This window comes from Bos javanicus, chromosome 4, assembly GCF_032452875.1.
Source record: "Bos javanicus breed banteng chromosome 4, ARS-OSU_banteng_1.0, whole genome shotgun sequence".
In the NCBI taxonomy this organism is placed as follows: Eukaryota; Metazoa; Chordata; class Mammalia; order Artiodactyla; family Bovidae; genus Bos; species Bos javanicus.
Genome location: NC_083871.1, coordinates 25,203,435 through 25,224,705, shown reverse-complemented (window position 1 = coordinate 25,224,705; position 21,271 = coordinate 25,203,435). Strand labels below are relative to the sequence as shown.

Here is a 21,271-nt window from a genome sequence, read left to right as displayed (position 1 = left end):
TATAGGCAAAGTATATACTTTATATGATTCAATTTTTCAAAATATTTAAAGTTTATTTGAGGACCTGGGATGTGGTGTATATCTTCTTGGTGAATCAACTTCCTTATCGCTATGTAATGCCCTGTTTATGGGAATTTTCCTTTACCTGGTGGCTCAGTGGTAAAGAATCCATGTGCAATGTAGGAACCCAGGTTCAATCCTTGAGTTGGGCAGATCCCTTGGAAAAGGAAATGGCAACCCACCCCATATTCTTGTTTGGGAAAACCCATGGTCAGAGGAGACTGGCATGCTACAGTCCATGGGGTCACAAAAGAATTGGACATGACTTATTGACTCAACAAAACATGGTCGTCTTTATTTGGATTTAATACTGTTATTATAGCTTCCTTTTGGTTGGTGTATTCATGGTTGATTTTTTTCTGCCCTTCACTGTAGTTTTACCCTAACAATATTATTTTATTTAATATTGGTTTCTTGTAGGCAGTATTTTATTTACTTATTTTTTAAAATCAAATTGTTTTATTTTCTTTTTTGTTTGTGTAGACCATTTATATTTAATGCAATTACTGACATGGCCAAGCTTGCATCTACCACTTACAATTGTTTTGTGTTTGAATATCATTTTTTTATTCTTTTTACTCTTTTATACATTAATTTGGATTGTTTAAGAATTTCTTAGCATTCCAATTTAATTTATACTTTATTAAAAACATTTTTAATGAAGTATAGTTGATTTACAATATTGTGCTAGTTTCAAGTGTATTGGAGAGTCATTCTTTCTAAAATATACATATTTTTTCTGCATCAGTCTCTTTCTCTCCTTCTTTTAGAGCTCTAAGAATACGCATGTCAAATTTCATATTTATATTGTCCTCCAAGTTTCTGGGTGGCCTCCCTTGTAGCTCAGTCGGTAAAGAATCTGCCTGCAATGCAAGAGACCCAGGTTTGATTCCTGGGTTGGGAAGATCCTCTGGAGAAGGAAATGTCAACCAACTCCAGTATTCTTTTCTGGAGAATCCCATGGACAGGGGAACCTGGAGGGCTATAGTCCATGGGGTCGCAAGAGTTGGACACAACATAGCAACTAAACCACCACCACCAAGTTCCTGAGACTCTACTGTCATGATTCAGTCATATTCCTTCTTTTGTTCAGATTTCAACATTTCAGTAATCTATCTCCACAGTAAGTCTTTGCTCTATTGACCTTGATTTTTTTTTTTTTTTAAGTTGAACTCATCCACCCCAAGGTCTTTCCTTACAGCTCAGTTGGTAAAGAATCTGCTTGCAATGCAGGAGACCCAGGTTCAATTCCTGGGTTGAGAAGATCCCCTGGAGAAGGAAATGGCAACCCGCTCCAATATTCTTGCCTGGAGAATCCCATGGACAGAGGAGCCTGGCAGGCTACTGTCCGTGGGGTCGCAAAGAGTCATACATGACTGAGCGACTAAACCACCACCATCCATACCAAATTTCCTTTCTTGTTTTTTTAAATTATAAAATTTCCCTTTTTAAAAATTATTTTAATTATTGTTTAAATTTGTTGTAAATATATATAGCACAAAATTTAACCATTTTTAAGTATGCACCTCTGTGGCATTAAGTATATTCACATTATTGTACAGCCATCCTTGCATTCCATTTTTCATCTTGGAAAACTGAAACTCTCTAATGCATTAAATATTAACCTCTCATTGTTCTTACCCTGAACCTCTGGCAACAGCCATTCTGCTTTCTATTCCTATCAATTTGACCATTGTAAACTACCTTGTCTGAGTAGAATCATACAGTAGTATTCTTTTTATGACTGGCTTATTTCACTAAGCATAATGTCTCAAGGTTCACCCATGTTGTAGTGTGTGTCAGAATGTCCTTTCTTTTTAAGGTTGAATAATATTTTGTTGTAGGTATATATCACATTTTATTTATCCATTCATCTGTTGATGGTTGCTTCTACCTTTTATTATTGTGAGTAATACTGTTATGAACATGGTTATATAACTATCTCTTCAAGATTATGGGCTTCCCTGGCGGCTCAGAGGTTAAAGCGTCTGCCTGCAATGCAGGAGACCTGGGTTCGATCCCTGTGTCGGAAAGATACCGTGGAGAAGGAAATGGCAACCCACTCCAGTATTCTTGCCTAGAGAATCCCATGGATGGAGGAGCTTGGTGGGCTATAGTCCATGGGGTCGCAAAGAATTGGACACGACTGAGCGACTTCAGTTCACTCACTTCACTTCAATATTATGCTTTCAGTCATTTTGGGTGTACTATAACCATAAGCATTATAAAACTGTTGGATCATATTTTTAATTTTTTAAGGAACTGCTACACCACTCTTCCTAGCAGCTGCCCTGCTTTATATTCCCACTGACAGTGCACAAGCATTCCAATTTCTCTATATCGTTACCTATACTTGTTATTTGTTTATTAATCTTTTGCTAATAGATTTCCTAATGGATGTAATTAGTGTTGTACTTTGGTCTTGATTTTCATTTCTCTGATGGTTAGCATCTTTTCAATGTGCTTATTGGCCATCTGCACATATTTGGAACTATGTCCAAGTTCTTTGCCTGTGTTTTAGTTGAATTGCAGTTTATGGTTTCTTTGATGAGATATATATCATTCACTTCACTTTGAGAGTTTTTATTCTCACTTTATGGGATGTGGTTGTCATACATGCTTAAAAGTTTTTGATAATTCCACCCTCTGGGTCATCTTGATGTTGGTGTCTATTTATTTTCTTTTGTCTTGACAGTTCTTGAGATTTTTCTGCCTCTTTGAGTTCTTGAGTTCCTGTTGTTGTTCAGTCGCTAAGTCATGTCAGACTCTTTGCAACCACATGGACCGCGTGCAGCACACCAGGTTCTTCTCTCCTTCACTATCTCTCAGAGTTTTCTCAAATTCATATCCATTGAAATTCTCTATTGCATTCAGTATATTTTAAGTATTATACTGTGGCATTCTGTATCCCACTGAAATGCTGCCAAAAATGTTGATTTGTTTTGTTTTGACAGTGTATCCACCTAGTTGTATTCAGATTGCAAATCCTACCTTGCCTCCTGAGGGCTGTGGTTTCAAAGTCAGTTTAGTTTTTGAAGCTTTTGCAGTGTTACCCAGTCATCTCACATGTGTGCCATCACATGTGAGTCTGGGAAAAGTCTGGGACCTGAGCAGTGTTCTGCATCAAAGTTCAGTTTTCAAATCTTTTGCAGTGTTTATTAGAGTCAGTATATACATGTGCAATTTTCAGAGTTTACCAGGACATTATACACAGGTTTAGAGGGGACTCTCTTTCTCCCCCTCTGTCATCTGTGTTCACTCTTGGCTCTCAGGGACTTCTGTGAATTTGTAGGTCCAAAGGGTAAAGACTTCGATTGCTGTTGCTGAGTTTTGTTATGTGTGCATGCGGGTGTTTAAGTCGCTTCAGTCATGTCCGGCTCTTTGGAACGTTATGGACTGTAGCCTGCAAAGCTCCTCTGCCCGTGGAATTCCCCAGGCAAGAATACTGGAGCGGGTTGCCGTTTCCTTCTCCAGGAGATCTTCCTGACCCAGGGATTGAACCTGCATCTCTTAAGTTTCCTGTATTGGTGGGCGTGTTCTTTACCACTAGCACCATCTGGGAAGCCCTATTGCTGAGTTTTGGATAAAGGAAAATATTCATAAGAAACATTTATATGAAATTTGTGTACATTGTAGAAATTCTAGATATATCTGTTAAGTAAATCTTATATATGGATTTTTTAGGATAATTTACTTTTAGGATAAAAAACACAACTTCCAGCTAATTGGTGAGTTCATTTTTCCAATAATGAGAATATGGAAAATGATACAACTGCCTATGTTAAAGCAAAGTCTGGTTTTGTATAAACCTTGGATTTGAGACATAGTATTGTTTTGGATGAAGTCAAAGTTCAGAAGCTTTGGGGTTGATTAAAAAAAAATTCAATAACTTTTAGTCCAGAATGACTCATAGTAACAGGCAAAATGATTTTCCCTATTGTTTAAGCTGTCCTTCTGTTTCTTCGATTTAAATATTTTATTATCCTAATGGAATTCTTTGTAGTTTCAGTAGAAATGGAGATGAAATTAGGATACTTTAGAGAGTACTGTGATTTGAGTTTGTTATATTTAAAACTGAGCAGTTTCAGATTTCTCAACATCAGGCTTTAAAATTCTTCCAGTTTTTCAATTTCCCTTTATGTATGTTTACAAATCCATTTTGTTCACTCTAATGTTAAAACTGTGCCTGTGAAAACCATTTCCACTGGTTTCCATTTACTGCCTAAAAATACAGTACATTTCCACCAAGCCGTATGAGCGTATAACTATAAAGAATTCCCAGATGTTCAAAAAACAACAAAAATTATCTCCTGTTGTCTCAGTTGGAGACCTGAAGTGTATCTTATAATTGTTTTTAAAATGTATAGAAATGTTTACAACTTAGTTATTTTATCCATAACCAAGTAGAATGAATATTATGTTATAGACTATTTTGATCTTAACTTGAACTTTCTCTTTTTGGCTGCACTGTGTCTTCATCGCTGCCCGTGGGATTTCTCTAGTTGTGGTGTTCAGGCTTTTTATTGTGGTGACTTCTGTTGCAGAGCATGGTCTCTGGAGCTCCCGGGGTTCAGTAGTTGTGGCTCTGGGACACAGGCTCAGTAGTTGAGACCCATTGCTCCGCAGCATGTGGAAACCCCTAGGACCAGGGATTGAACCCACGTCCCCTGCATTGACAGGTGATTCTTAACCACTGGGTCACCAGGGAAGTCCTTAACCTGAATTTTTTTGCTGAATAATGTAAGAGCTACTTTGAAATCCTGTTTGGAATGTATTAATTGAAAGATATGTCTTCTAAATAATTAAAATTCATTGATCTTTTTCTTTAAAGAATTCCATATAAACATCCATGGTTTCCACTTTAAAAATTAAAATTATGCAATTTAAGGACTTTGTAGTTGCTTGGGTACTTCATGGGAAAAAATAAAATTAGAACTGGGTACTATTATCTTCCTCTAATTCTGTGACTCTTTAAAACTCAGTTTCTCTTTTTCATTTAATAATTTTTCCTTGTGATTATATGCATGAAAGACTGGTGACTTCTGAGGTATAGCTGATTTTAGTTGGAAGCAAATTTTTGAATAGGGATTAGTAAATTACTGCTCATGGGCAAGATCTGAAGAGTGCTTGTTTTTAATAACTAAAGTTTTATTGAAATGCAGTTACGTTCATTCATTTGTATTTCCTATGGCAACTCGCATGTTAAGAGCAGAGTTGGTAGTTGTAACAAAGATCATTTGGCTCATAAAACAAAATACTTATGACATCCTTCCTTACAGAAAGGATTTGCTCACCCTTACTCTGTAAGATGAAGGTTTCCAATCATGACTCTTGCATTTTCTCCTACATTTGGAATTATTATATAACTCAGTTTTCTGAGTTACATTAGGATGTTGCTATCAAGCCATAACTTACTTTAACTGAAAGTTTGTTTGCAGTGTTTCACTGGTTCTATAGCTAAGAATTTAAGCTATTGCCAAGACTGTTGCTATTTTAGAAGTATATATTCACTTTGCCTGATTTTCGTATTGTTGCCATTGAAAAAAACATTTATCTCAGTAACCACCTTCTTACATCTTTTTGTTTATTATGTTGACTTTGTTAAATTGGCAGCCTAGCTTTAACTTCACTTATTAATTCAATAAATATTTAATCAAACTTTGTTATGCTCATCTTTGTAGTTTTTAGGTTACATAAAAGCAGCGTTTGTTTGTTTGTTTGCCATGTTTTTGTATAATAAGAGAGGATGTAAAATTCATAGGGTGTGATTAAGTAGAGCTATTGTAACTCATGGATTGTCTGTTACAGAGATATTCCAATGCATATATGCCCATTTTGTAAGTAGTTTTTGTAGAGAAGGTAATCTTTTGATTTACCTAAGAATATTACATGTACTTTTAACCTAAAAACCTGGCAGTATTGCTTAAGATATAACATCTGTTTATTAGTTTATTTAGAAATGTCTTATTGTTCATTATATTTAATGTTAGAGACTTACAAGGTACAATAGTAGACAAAATAGTTTAAAAAACCCACCAAAACTGATAAAATGGAAAAAATAAGACAGAACTTTTTAACTTCACTATAACTTACATTGCATTAGGAGCAGACAGATAGTACTACAGAGCATTGTGGATTTCTTTAGCTAAAAACAAAGCACATCATGGATATCATGAATTTCAATGTTAGAAGACAGTTTTCGTTTCTTAGCAAGAAAAGCATTTCTGTTGTATGTTAGGTATACTGCTGACTGCTTGATAACTATATTGATACTTGTTAAAACGTCTTTACTCACCCCAGGAACTGTTATGTTCCTCTGAAGTGTTCCTTAAATGAGTTGGGTTTGAGACTGACAGGTTAAATATACTTTATCCATCACCTGCATACCTTTTCTAGATCTTCTATGAAGGTGATACATGATAAATATGAGTGCCACAGGTCAAAACATGTATAACTGCACATATGTAATTCAGAAAAGGAAAGCTACTAAGGGGTCTTCATTTGTCTACATTATCAGAATGTGGGTTTCTTCACCACCTAAATGTTAGCAAACTGCTATTTTAAAAACCTGACATAGAAATGTCACGTATCCAAACACCATCTATCCAAACACCATCTTTTCAATGATCGTGTTCTTGGGTGAGGAGGCTGTCATTGCAAGAAGAATTACCGTTTCAGACTCCATGTGTTGGAAGGCATTCCTGTCCTCTGCTCTTTACCCTTTCTTGTCCCTAGGCACGCAGTCCTCGTATCACATGCCACACTGCTTGGTCCTCAGTTTCCACACTCCGAGGATGGAGCCGACCTCTGCAACTGCCTGGTAACCACCCTTTCCACCCTAACTGCAGCCCCAGTTACAGAACAATGGACCATCAGGCTTCTCAGTGTCCCCTCTGGCCACTCCTCCTCGTATGATTACAGAGAAGTTCCCCAGTGTCTCTACTTTCTGATTTATGATGGGAGGGGAGTTGGCAAGCAATCCTTTCTAATGTGGGCTTCCGTCATGGGTCAGACGTTAAAGAATCTGCCTGCAATGCAGGAGAAGTGGGTTCAGTCCCTGAGTCAGGAAGATCGCCTGGAGAAGGGAATGGCAACCCACTCCAGTACTCTTGCCTGGCAAATTCCATTTTTACCCAAATAAGAGTGTGTAGAAGAGCAAACTTCCTCTGCCAGTTTGAGGAGGGAGGTGAAGAAAGGTACTCAAAGGGTGTTTGCAGTAGGAGAGGAGGGAAACTGCAGTACTATTTGTAGCACACCAATACAGCTCAGTCGTGTCCGACTCTTTGCGACCCCATGGACTGTAGCCTACCAGGCTCCTCCGTCCATGGGATTCTCCAGGCAAGGATACTGGAGTGGGTTGCCATTTCCTTCTCCAGGGATCTTCCCGACCCAGGGATCGAACCTGGGTCTCCCGCATTGCAGGCAGACACTTTACCGTCTGAGTTCACCTTTATTGTCTAAGTAGACTACATGAAAGTATTTTTATCAGGATTATCAACAGGGTTGGTGCCAGGAGGATGCCACAGAACAAGTGGACCTGTTAAGAAATTGTGTGTGTGGTGTGTGTTAGTTATACAGTCATGTCCAACTCTTTGTGACCCCATGGACTATAGCCACCAGGCTCCTCTGTCCATGGAATTCTCCAAGGCAGAATACTGGCCTGGGTTGCCATTTCCTACTCCAGGAGATCTTCCCAACCCAGAAATCAAACCTGGGTCTCCTGCACAGAAGACAGATTCTTTACCGTCTGAGCCACCAGGGAAGCCCAAAGTTAAGAATGTGTACCATGCCTTAAATGTCTTTGGCAAGGGAAAAAAATCATACAGGACTACTAACAGAAAGCACCATTTCTAAGAGAAAGTTCTCCTTTGTTGGGGAGTGGGGTGGGTAAAGTTTTGAGGTTAAATCAAAATTAAGCAAATTCTGCAAAACGGACAAGTATATAAAAATACTCAAAACATTTCATTGTTTAAATTTTAATATAAATTAGATTTTAGTTATAATGGGCTTGGCAGTCAGTGCTGAATTACATAAAAGGTAGGAGTAACATTTTCAATGTTTGGTGATGTTGTACAGGTGCCTCTTGATACTCAATAGGGAGAGATTTAAAGATGATGTCCTTTCAGCTAAAAATATATTCTAAAATAAAAAATTGTTACTAAAGTAAAAATTTACTAATGTTCCAGTATTTCTCCTCTGCCTGCCAGTTTCTAATCATTTGCTAATAAGTTATGTACAGTCTTGTTTGCTTTCTGCCCCTGCAAAGGAAATGGGAGAATGCAGGCAGATAGCACTCTTTAAGCAGGAAGACAAAGAATCAGTTCCATAAGTTAACAGAAGTAATCACAACCACAAATGTTGTTGTTTAGTCAGTAATTTGTGTCTGACTCTTTTGCGACACCATGTACTGTAACCCTTCAGGCTCCTGTGTCCATGGGGTTTCCCAGGAAAGAAGACTGGAACGGGTTGCTGTTTCCTTCTTTAGGGTATCTTCCCAACCCAGGGATTGAACCCAAGTCTCCTGCACTGCAGGTGGGTACCACTGAGCCACCAGAGAAGCCAAAAATGAATTAACTGACTACCTAAAAGAAATAAATTTTAAATAACAGGATTAAAAAAAGTAATCACACCCTACATTATAGGATACCCATGATATATACTTTCATATTTTATTTGGTTCTAATAGCATATTTTAATTGAGGGTGTGAAAATTCTCTTTAATATATGGACTAATTAGACATGTTAGCTGCTGGTCACAGAAATTCAAAGCTTCCTAAAAGAAGTATATTATTATCTCTACTGGGAAAGTCATAATTACTTGCTTCTAATTTATTATTAACATTTGTCTTTGTCTTTATTTTCCCTCAGTACAGCCCTACTCATTTTTCTGAATCTAAGGAGAATTCTTTTCCTTTATCTAAGCAGGCAAAAAGACTACTGTTGCAAATAAACTTGTTTGAGCCAGTCGTTCAGAAGAAGCATGTGAATTTTATGGTTTACTTTCCTTTTTTTAAAGACCATGTTTCTTCTTTTTTAAAAAAACTATGTATTGCGTCAGGTATCAGTCGCATCACGTGTGGCACCAGGACTCTCTAATTGTGGCATGCTGGCTTGGTAGCTGCCGCCCGCAGGCGCGCTAGTTGTGAAACTTGGGCTCGAGAGTGTGAGGGCTCCGTCTCTGCGGCATGAGGTCTTGGTTGCCCAGTGGCCTGTGAGATCTTAGTTTTCTGACCAGGAATGGAACCCACATCCCCTGAATTACAAGGCAGACTCTTAACCACCAGCCCACCAGGGGATTCCCTATGTTTTCCTTTCCCGATGCCATCCTTGAGAAAGATGTTAGTGAAACGGTGATGCATTTGGGGGCAGAAAAATCTCTGGCTCAGGACCTAGTTATTCTTCGGCAACTGAGTCACACTGTCAGTTAGCTGGACACTAAATATCATTAAGTTCATTTTTCTTTCTTGAATTTTGAAGCCTTAGTATGTCATCCTTAGGCTACCTATGTTCTTGTTATCTGAGTAACACTGATCTCTTGCAAATGTTTAATATATTATAAAATAATAAAGTGAAGTAATCCTTTACCGCTTTATGAGAAATCATCCACTTAGGTATAATTCACTTTCCTGACTCTGAGTTTTAGATTATGAATCACTTTAGTTTTAGTTGTGTCCGACTCTTTGTGACCCTGTATACTGCAGCATGCCAAGCTTCCCTGTCCATCACCAAATGCCAGAGCTTACTTCAACTCATGTCCATCGAGTTAGTGATGCCATCCAACCATCTCATGCTATGTCGTCCCCTTCTCCTCCTGCCTTCAATCTCTCCTAGCATCAGGATGTTTTCCAGTGATTCAATTCTTCGCATCAGGTGGCCAAAATACTGGAGCTTCCGCTTCAGTATCATTCCTTACAATGAATATTCAGGACTGATTTTTTTAGGATGGACTGGTTGGATCTCCTTGCATTCCAAAGGACTCTCAAGAGTCTTCTCCAACACCATCATTCAAAAGTATCAATTCTTTGGCACTCAGCTTTCTTTATAGTCCAACTCTCCCATCCATACATGACTACTGGAAAAACCATAGCTTTGACTACATGGACCTTTGTCGGCAAAGTAATGTTTCTGCTTTTTAATATGCTGTTCATAGCTTTTCTTCTAAGGAGTAAGTGTCTTTTAATTTCATGGCTGTAGTCACAGTCTGCAGTGATTTTGGAGCCCAGAAAATAAAGTCTGTCACTGTTTCCATTGTTTCCCCATCTATTTTCCATGAAGTTGTGGGACCAGATACCATGATCTTAGTTTTTTAAATGTTGATTTTTTAACCAGATTTTTCACTCTCCTCTGTCACTTTCATCAAGAGGCTCTTTAGCTCGTCATCACTTTCTGCCATAAGGGTGATGTCATCTGCATATCTGAGGTTATTGATATTTCTCGCGGCAATCTTGATTCCAGCTTGTGCTTCATCCAGCCCAGCATTTCTCATGATGTACTCTGCATATAAGCTGAATAAACAGGGTCACTATACACAGCCTTGATGTACTCCTTTCCCAATTTGGAACCAGTCTGTTGTTCTACGTCTGGTTCTAACTGTTGTTTCTGAAGCAACAGAATGAAGGAGGCAGGTAAGGTGGTCTGGTATTCCCATCTCTTAAAATTTTTCAACAGTTTGTTGTGATCTACACAGTTAAAGGCTTTTGTGTAATCAATAAAGCAGAAGTAGATGTTTTTCTGGAACTCTTTTGCTTTTTTGATGAGCCAGTGGATGCTGGCAATTGGATCTCTGGTTAATCTGCCTTTTCTAAAATCAGCTTGAACATCTGGAATTACTCGGTTCATGTAGTGTTGAAGCCTGGCTTGTAGAATTTTGAGCACTACCTTACTAGCGTGTGAGATGAGTGCAATCATGTGGTAGTGTGAACATTCTTTGGCATTGGAATGAAAACTGACCTTTTCCAGTCCTGTGGCCACTGCTGAGTTTTCCAGATTTGCTGGTATATTGAGTGCAGCACTTTCACAGCATCATCTTTCAGGATTTGAAATAGCTCAACTGGAATTCCATCAGTTCCACTAGCTTTGTTCGTAGTGATGCTTCCTAAAGCCGGTTTGACTTCGCATTCTGGGATGTCTGGCTCTAGATGGGTGATCACACCATTGTGATTATCTAGGTCATGAAGATCTTTTTGTACAGTTCTTCTGTGTATTCTTTCCACCTCTTCTTAAAATCCTCTGCTTCTGTTAGGTACAGGCCATTCCTGTCTTTTTTTGTGCCCATCTTTGCATGAAATGTTCCCTTTGTATCTCTAATTTTCTTGAGGAGATCTCTAGTCTTTCCCATTCTATTGTTTCCCTCTATTTCTTTGCATCGATCTCTGAGGAAGGCTTTCTTACCTCTTCTTGCTACTCTTTGGAACTCTGCATTCAAATGGGTATATCTTTCCTTTTCTCCTTTGCCTTTTGCTTCTCTTCTTTTCTCAGCTATTTGTAAGGCCTCCTCAGACAACCATTTTGCCTTTTTGCATTTGTTTTTCTTGAGGATGGTCTTGACCCCTGTCTCCTGTACAATGTCATGAACATCCATCCATAGTTCTTCAGGCACTCTGCCTAACAGATCTAATCCTTTGAATCTATTTGTCACTTCTACTGTATAATCGTAAGGGTTTTGATTTAGGTTATACCTGAATGGTCTAGTGGTTTTCTCTACTTTATTCAATTTCATTCTGAGTTTGGCAATAAGGAGTTCATGATCTGATCCACAGTCAGCTCCTAGTCTTGTTTTTGCTGACTTTATAGAGCTTCTCCATCTTTGGCTGCAAAGAATATAATCAATCTGATTTAAGTATTGACTATCTGGTGATGTCCATGTGTAGAGTCTTCTTTTGTGTTGTTGGCAGAGGGTATTTGCTATGACCATTGCATTCTCTTGTCAGAACTCTGTTAGCCTTTGCCCTGCTTCATTTTAACTCCAAAGCCAAATTTGCCTGTTACTCCAGGTATCTCTTGACTTCCTACTTTTGCATTCCAGTCCCCTCTGATGAAAGGACATCTTTTTTGGGTGTTCATTCTAGAAAGTCTTGTAGGTCTTCATAGAACCGTTCAATTTCAGCTTCTTCAGCGTTACTGGTTGGGGCATATATTTGGATTACTGTGATATTGAATGGTTTACCTTGGAAACGAACAGAGATCATTCTGTCGTTTTGAGATTGCACCCAAGTATATCATTTCAGATTCTTTTGTTGACCATGAGGGCTACTCCATTTCATCTAAGGATTTCTTGCCCGCAGTAGTAGATATGATGATCATCTGAATTAAATTCACCCATTCCAGTCCATTTTAGTTCACTGATTCCTAAAATGCCAGTGTTTATTCTTGCCATCTCCTCCTTGACCACTTCTAATTTGCCTTGACTTATGGACCTAACATTCCAGGTTCCTATGCATTATTGTTCTTCACAGCATTGGACTTTTACTTCCATCACCAGTCACATCCACAACTGGGTGTTGTTTTTGCTTTAGTTCTCACTCTTCATTCTTTCTGGAGTTATTTCTCCACTGATCTCCAGTAGCATATTGGGGCATCTACCAACCTGGGGAGTTCATCTTTTAGTATCCTATCTTCTTGACTTTTTATACTGTTCATGGGATTCTCAAGGGAAGAATACTGAAGTGGTTTGCCATTCCCTTCTCCAGTGGATCACGTTTTGTCAGAACTCTCCATCATGACCCACCCGTCTTGGGTGTCCCCACAGGGCATGGCTCATAGTTTCATTGAGTTAGACAAGGCTGTGGTCCACGTGATCAGTTTGATTAATTTTCTGTGATTGTTGCTTTCATTCTGTCTGCTCTCTGAGGGATACGGATAAGAGGCTTATGGAAGCTTTCTGATGGGAGATACTGACTGGGGGGGAAACTGGGTCCTGTTCTAATGCTCAGGGCCTTGCTCAGTAAATCTTTAATCCAATTGTGTGTTGATGGCCGGGGCTCTGTTCCCTCCCTGTTGTTTGGCCTGAGACCAAACTGTGGTGGGGGTGATGAAGACAGTGGCAACCTCCTTCAAAAGGTCCAGTACATACACTGCCGCTCTCAGTGCCCCTGACCCTGCAGCAGGCCCCGCTGGCCCACGCCTTCACTGCAGACTCCTGGACACTCACAGGCAAGTCTGGGTCAGTCTCTTGTGGGGTCTCTGCCCCTTTCTCCTGGGTCCTGGTGTGCACCAGATTTTGTCTGTGCCCTCCAAGAGTCTGTTCCCCCAGTCCTGTGTAAGTTGTGTAATCAAATCCCATTGGCCTCCAAAGTTAAATTCCCTGGGGATTCTCAGTCCCTTTTGCAGATACCCAGGTTGAGAAATCTGTTGTGGGTCTTAGAACTTTCTTAATAGTGTGAGAATTTCTTTGGTATAATTGTTCTGCAGTTTGTGGGTCGTCTGCTTGGCAGCTCTATGGTGGGGTTAATGGCGACTCCAAGAGGGCTTATGCCCCAGGCTGTGTGACCAGGTAGCTGCACCCAGAGCCCCTGCCCCTGCATCAGGCCACTGCTGACCCGTACCTCCGAGGAGACTCAAACACAGGTCTGGCTCAGCCTCTGTGGGGTCTCTGGGTCCTGGTGTGTGCAAGATTTTGTTGGAGTCTGCCTAGGGTCTCTGGCGGGTATATGGTTTGATTCTAAATGTGATTTCGCCCCTCCCACTGTCTTGCTGGGGCTTCTCCTTTGCCTTTGAACATGGGGTATCTCTTTTTGGTGGACTCAACATTCTCCTGTTGATGGTTGTTCAGCAGTGAGTTGTAATTTTGGAGTTCTCACAGGAGAAGATGAGCACACGTCATTCTACTCTGCCATCTTGCTACAAGTGTATTAAGATTATGATTGACAATGTTAAATTATGAAATTATTAGACAAAATGTGTTAGACAAGTGTGCAGCCAAAGATTGTTTTATCTTTCAAAAAAACTTTTATTTCTTCATGTATGAATGGATTCAATATTTTTCCCTTGCGAGTTCCCATCCTTTTTTTTCTTTTTTGTTCACATAATACGTATACCTTTTAATGTGCTCCAGTAATATTTTTATCCATTTGAATGACATCTTGCCTTTTATAAATTAGGAAAGATGTAACCCAGGTATTAGAGTGGAAATAAGCTATATTTTCATGGTCTTTTCTTATTTGTGTGAGGCAGGCACGATGATATAATTCTGCCCTCTGAGGAGTACAGAAAGTCATGTTTCTGGGATTTGGGTTTCAGTTTCTTTAATCCTGCATTCCATGTATGTTGGCACTGACTGCAAGTGCTTAGCTGTGCGGGGTTGTAATTTTACTTGAGAAGCCCCCTCAGGGACCATTGCTCCACCAGGTACTGCCAGCCAAATCTAATTGTCACTGTTTGAGCAGTCGTCACTACCTGTTTCCTGAGAAACTTGACTTTCTTTAGCAGTTGTGTAAATAAAGCCACGTAGTATACTTTTTTTTTTTTTTTCCCCTTTAGGGTGTACTGGTTAGCATTAACCTTCAGTCTGAAAAAATTGAACAGGAGATTTTATTTGTACAGCCTTCGAGGGTTTGTTTTTAATTTTAGGTAAACACCCTACTTTTTCTTACTAAATGGAATAAGACCTCTCTTGTTTTAATAACAAGTTTCTTCTTGCTTCAGTGAGAATGTCATTGTCGGATCTCATTCAGTACTACATCAATGATTTGTGTGTGTGTTCCTTCATTCTTAATAACTTGTATTGGTCTGGATTCTGATGCGGATTTTTAAAAATATTTATTTATGGCTGTGCTGGGTCTTTGTTGCTGCCTGGACTTTTCTCTAGTTGCAGAGAGCAGGAGCTAGTCTTCTTTGCAGTGCGTGGGTTTCTCATTGTGGCATCTTCTCTTGTTGGGGAGCACGGGCTCTAGGGTGCAGGCATGTCGGTAGTCGCAGCATATGGGCTCAGTAATTGTGGCCTCCGGGCTCTAGAGCACAGACCAGTTGTGTTTGTGGTGCACAGACTTAATTACTTTGCATCCTGTGGGATCCTCCCAGACCAGGAATCGAACCCACGTCCCCTCCATTGGCAGGAGGATTCTTTTCACTGAGCCCTGGAAAGCCCTGGATTCTTAATGCAGGTTTAATGGGACAAACCACTGATGCTAAGCATGAAAATAACAATACCTATTAATATTTATGTTTTCCATTGTAGAAGTCTATTCCATGGTAGTACCTATTAGTAATAGTTCAGGTACATGTGTGCATGCTAGGTTGCTTCATTTATGTCCACTCTTTGTGACCCCACTGGACTGCAGCCCACCAGGCTTACCACCGTCCATGGGATTCTCCAGTCCGGAATAGTGGGGTGAGTTGCCGTGCCCTCCTCCAGGGGATCTTCCCAACCCAGAGACTGAACCTGCATCTCTTATGTCTCCTTCATTGGCAGGTAGGTTCTTTACCACTAGTGCCACCTGGGAAGCTCCAAGAGTTCAAGTACAAAGAAGGATTTCCAGATTGACCTTTTCATATTCCATCATGAGATGCTTTCTCTTTGTACACTTAATTTTAAACAGTTTCATATTAATGGGTTAAGAAAATATTATCTAAGTAAATCCAGTTGTAAGAACTATTTACTGGTGTCCAGATAAGCAGCTAGGTTTGAAATTATGGTGAATCTTCTGCTTAGCCAGTTCATACAAAGGAGATATGGACCCATATTTTTTGTTTTGCTTGACCTTGTTGATTTCTTTATGTAAATAGCATATTTTTGGTGTGTCTTCATTTCACATTTTTGTGTGGTGATTAGTCAAATGCTAAGAGCACATCAAGGAATAAGAAAAGTTACTTACAGGATCTAAACTACAAACAAATCAAATATAATAAGAGGAAAGAGGAAAGGAAACAACTACTGAGTAAGTAACATTTGCTTATTTATATAGTGTACTGGATATGTAGTTTGAATTACACAATGCAATCTGTGCTTTCTATCAGAGTGCATGCATGCGCGCTAAGTCACTTCGGTTATATCTGACTCTGTGTGACCCTGTGGACTGCAGCCCGCCAGGCTCCTCTGTCCCTGGGATTCTCCAGGCAAGAATACCGGAGTGGGTTGCCATGCCCTTCTCTAGAGGATCTTTCTGACCTGGAGATCGAACCTGCATCTCTTATGTCTCCTGCATTGGCAGGCGGGTTCTTTACCTGTGGTGCCCCTGAGAAGCCTTTTCTTTTTTTTTTTTTTTAATTGGAAAATATTTTATTTTTTTTTTGTTTTTAATATTTTTAAATTTTATTTTGTTTTTAAACTTTACAAAATTGTATTAGTTTTGCCAAATATCAAAATGAATCCGCCACAGGTATACATGTGTTCCCCATCCTGAACCCTCCTCCCTCCTCCCTCCCCGTACCATCCCTCTGGGCCGTCCCAGTGCACCAGCCCCAAGCATCCAGTATCGTGCATCGAACCTGGACTGGCAACTCGTTTCATACATGATATTATACATGTTTCAATGCCATTCTCCCAAATCTTCCCACCCTCTCCCTCTCCCACAGAGTCCATAAAACTGTTCTATACATCAGTGTCTCTTTTGCTGTCTCGTACACAGGGTTATTGTTGCCATCATTCTAAATTCCATATATATGCGTTAGTATACTGTATTGGTGTTTTTCTTTCTGGCTTACTTCACTCTGTATAATAGGCTCCAGTTTCATCCACCTCATTAGAACTGATTCAAATGTAGTCTTTTTAATGGCTGAGTAATACTCCATTGTGTATATGTACCACATCTTTTTAATCCATTTATCTGCTGGTGGACATCTAGGTTGCTTCCATGTCCTGGCTATTATAAACAGTGCTGCGATGAACACTGGGGTACATGTGTCTCTTTCAATTCTGGTTTCCTCAGTGTGTATGCCCAGCAGTGGGATTGCTGGGTCGTATGGCAATTCTATTTCCAGTTTTTTAAGGAATCTCCACACTGTTCTCCATAGTGGCTGTACTAGTTTGCATCCCCACCAGAAGTGTGAGAGGATTCCCTTTTCTCCACACCCTCTCCAGCATTTATTGCTTGTAGACTTATGGATCGCAGCCATTCTGACTGGTGTGAAATGGTACCTAATAGTGGTCTTGATTTGCATTTCTCTGATAATGAGTGATGTTGAGTATCTTTTCATGTGTTTGTTAGCCATCTGTATGTCATCTTTGGAGAAATGTCTATTTAGTTCTTTGGCCCATTTTTTGATTGGGTCATTTATTTTTCTGGAGTTGAGCTGTAGGAGTTGCTTGTATATTTTTGAGATTAGTTGTTTGTCAGTTGCTTCATTTGCTATTATTATCTCCCATTCTGAAGGCTACCTTTTCACCTTGCTAATAGTTTCCTTTGATGTGCAGAAGCTTTTAAATTTAATTATATCCCATTTGTTTATTTTTGCTTTTATTTCCAATATTCTGGGAGGCGGGTCATAGAGGATCCTGCTGTGATGTATGTCGGAGAGTGTTTTGCCTATGTTCTCCTCTAGGAGTTTTATAGTTTCTGGTCTTACGTTTAGATCTTTAATCCATTTTGAGTTTATTTTTGTGTATGGTGTTAGAAAGTGTTCTAGTTTCATTCTTTTACAAGTGGTTGACCAGATTTCCCAGCACTTGTTAAAGAGATTGTCTTTAATCCATTGTATATTCTTGCCTCCTTTGTCAAAGATAAGGTGTCCATAGGTGCATGGATTTATCTCTGGGCTTTCTATTTTGTTCCATTGATCTATATTTCTCTTTATGCCAGTACCATACTGTCTTGATAACTGTGGCTTTGTAGTAGAGCCTGAAGTCAGGCACGTTGATTCCTCCAGTTCCATTCTTCTTTCTCAAGATAGCTTTGGCTATTCAAGGTTTTTTATATTTCCATACAAATTGTGAAATTATTTGTTCTAGCTCTGTGAAGAATACCGTTGGTAGCTTGATAGGGATTGCACTGAATCTATAAATTGCTTTGGGTAGTATACTCATTTTCACTATATTGATTCTTCCAATCCATGAACGTGGTATATTTCTCCATCTATTAGTGTCCTCTTTGATTGAGAAGCCTTTTCTATCAGAGTACAGTTAACCAAAAAAGATAGTCATTGAACAAAACAAAATGATAAGCAAGTAAGTAAAGCTTCTATAAGAATGTGATGTTTAAGAATAGATATGCACTAGATAAAGAGATGGGGAAGAAATATTTAAGCAGAAGAAAGAGCCTTGACGCAGGATATGCACAGGATATTCAAAAGAAACAAAGAAATCAGTGAGATATAAGTGTTCTCATCCTTGACTTTATATAGAGGAGTCAGTGGCTCAGAGATTAACTTGCTTGCCTATGTAAGACAGCTAGTAAGTAGAAACCTGGAATATCCACTAGCCCATTCCTTTTCCAACATGTACCACATGACCTCAGTGATGGAAACACCTTGATAAGCAATTCATATACCTGCATGCTTAGTCGCATTCAAGTCTTTGTGATCCCATGGACTGTAGCCACCAGCCTCCTCTGTCCATGGAACTTTCCAGGCAACAATATCGGAGTGGGTTGCCATTTTCTCCTGCAGTGGATCTTCTCAACCCAGGGATCAAACCTGAATCTCCCACATTGCAGGCAGATTCTTTACCATCCAAGTCACCAGGGAAGCCCTTGATAAGCAATGGACTTGGCCATTTGGACCCCATGCCTTTATTCCAGACTGGATAACCCTTCTTAGGAAACCTGGGACAGAAAATGTTTTAATCTCTTAGAAAATTTGAGTTTTGATCACTTACTGTATAGACAGTATCTGTTAGGAAATGCCCCCCCACCCCCCCCTGCAAAAAAAAAAAAAATATATATATATATATATATATAACATCCCCTGTGCTTTCAGAGTTTATAAATCAGATGAAAAAATTTAATTTTGCCAACACAATCAGCTAGGAAGCAGTATATAAATAAATGCCGTTTTGTGTTATGTCGTACACATTTTCTATAAACATGGAGAGGTTGGTGATGAAAGTAGGTTGGAAAAGATGGAGAAAGCTTTCTTTGAAGAGATAACAAACCATTTGAGGACTGTACTTTTATGTTAAAAATAGGCAAATAGAAGGGTATTGGGAAAGGTGAAGAGGTGGAAAAGAGCATAACACCTTCAGCAAAGGGGTGTGTGCTCCTATCAAAGAACAGTGGAGACCTAGTAAGGCCATGCTGTGACTCCTGAAAAGTAGTTCAAAGAATTTAAACTTGGCACAGTAGTTAGAAACACTGGAGGCTCTTGAGAAGGCCTTGTATTTTTAACCATTTGATAACTCACAGAAGTTGTAGATTCTCCTTTATCTGTGGTTTGTTAAAAATGGCTTAGGCTATAACAACGATCAGAGACATTCATGCAACTGTCTACTCTGGTGTTATTAAAAAGAACCATTTAAATAGAGCAATGTTTATCAGTTACATCTTTCTTCTTAGATTGTACTTGTGTAGTTAACAAAGCCTGTTGAATAGAAACACAGGTTTAATTTTGTATACAAACAAAGATATTATAACATTTAAGAGGTGATGAATGAAGGTGAGCCATAAAGTGTTCATATTCAGACAGAATGTAATCAGGGGAATGGTGTACTTTCTTTCAATTAAAGAAAATGTAATGTGGGATTTCGGCACTTTTTAAATGAAGGAAATGAGTGAGGATGAAGTAGTTAGAACCTCGTGGCATTGTTCATCCTGAAGATTATACAATGTAAAGATAGGCAAATCTGATCCCTCAGTCTGTAGGATACTCTTCCAGCACACCTGGCAGGACCTCTCTAGAAGTTTACCTGAGCCAGTTTACCAACATGAGCTATGCATTCTTTTCATGTTTGGGCACTAGTGATTTTTACAGCAGTCTAACTGGAGTGGCTGGGAGAGGAAGGATAGAGAGAGAGAGAGAGAAGAAAGCAACTATGGCATCTTCAAAAACTTCTTCTAAGTGTCTTCTAAGGAAAAAATGTTATTTTAAATTGTATATTTACACGTGGGTTCCATCTGGCAAAATGAACATAGGAAGTTAGTTAATTGATCATTTCTTCCCATGTGTGATGGTTCCATACATTGAGTTACTGCTTATAGCATAGTCTTGTGTTGCTCTGCTATGGCAGGAATACGTTTATGGCATTGATCTAATTCCTAGAACTGACGAAGGCTGAACATATTTCAGAAATGTGGTTCTTTTTCCCAGATGTCAAAAACCAAGTCTCTAGGTTTAGTTCACAAGACAAATTAAAATATGTTATGTTCCTAGTGCTATTGCTAGTCCATTTTTTAAAAATTTACACAGATCATTTAATCTCTCAGTCTTTTTCCTTTTTCATATGTACTATGCATAAAATTTACCAGTTTTATTAATTAAAAATATCCAGAATGTTTGGGTTTTTCTTGGAGAATGTGAGAGAAGATGAATAGAGAAAAGTTATGTATCTTTATTTTAGACAAGAAAGGAAATGGTAAGAAAACAGAATTATCCAAGTATTTGTAAAGAAAGTATTATTGTTTCTAGAGTCTGGTTATTGTTAGGTTTTCTTTGTGTTCTGATTTTTTTTAATAAAGAAAACTCCAGCTCTGTTATAGAAAATTATTTTTAATAAGGACAACTTTGAAATGCATCATAAATTTCTCAGTCACTAAAATATCATTTAGATTTAATGGTCTCTGTAAAAGTAAATGTGTATACAAAAGTTTTAAAAATCATTTTCAAGAAAAAGGTCTAAAGTATAACAGTTGTTGTTATAACGCTATTAGACCCAAATTAAAGAAAATGTCCCATCACTGGGACAGCTGGTCAGTGGGATGATCACCTACTGGGATAATAAATTGGATTTAGACACCTACTTTGTAATTTACTGAGGGCAAGAGTAATTAAGAGGAGGTTTTAAACCTGATGGGCGTTCCCTGGTGGCCCCCAGAGCGTAAAGAAACTGCCTGCAATGCAGGAGATGTGGGTTGATTCCCTGGGTCAAGAATATTCACTGGAGTAGGAAATGGCAACCCACTACAGTATTCTTGGAGAATTCCATGGGCAGAGGAGCCTGGAAGGCTACTGTCCATGGGGTCACAAAGAGTTGGACTCTACTGAGTAACTCAAATCTTGGCTTCAATTCTATAGTGACTGACTTAATCTCTCCTTGTATTTAATTACCTCATTTTAGAAAAAAGGGTTTAATCACAGGAATGCTCTAATGATTATATGAGATAGTTCAGTTCAGTCCCTCAGTCGT

At 39.0% G+C, this 21,271-nt stretch overlaps 1 protein-coding gene across 9 annotated transcripts in view; it reads left to right on the top strand.

The window, feature by feature from the left end:
* Positions 1–21,271, top strand: part of CRPPA (CDP-L-ribitol pyrophosphorylase A) — a 454,696-nt gene that overhangs the window by 283,532 nt on the left and 149,893 nt on the right. For 2 of the 9 annotated variants that reach the window (XM_061413610.1, XM_061413609.1), the window contains one exon: positions 6,796–6,880. The exons of the other annotated variants lie outside the window; for them this stretch is intronic. In XM_061413610.1, the coding sequence (XP_061269594.1) occupies positions 6,796–6,880 (85 nt within the window). The remainder of the gene's footprint in view (positions 1–6,795; positions 6,881–21,271) is intronic. 9 annotated transcript variants of the gene reach the window in all.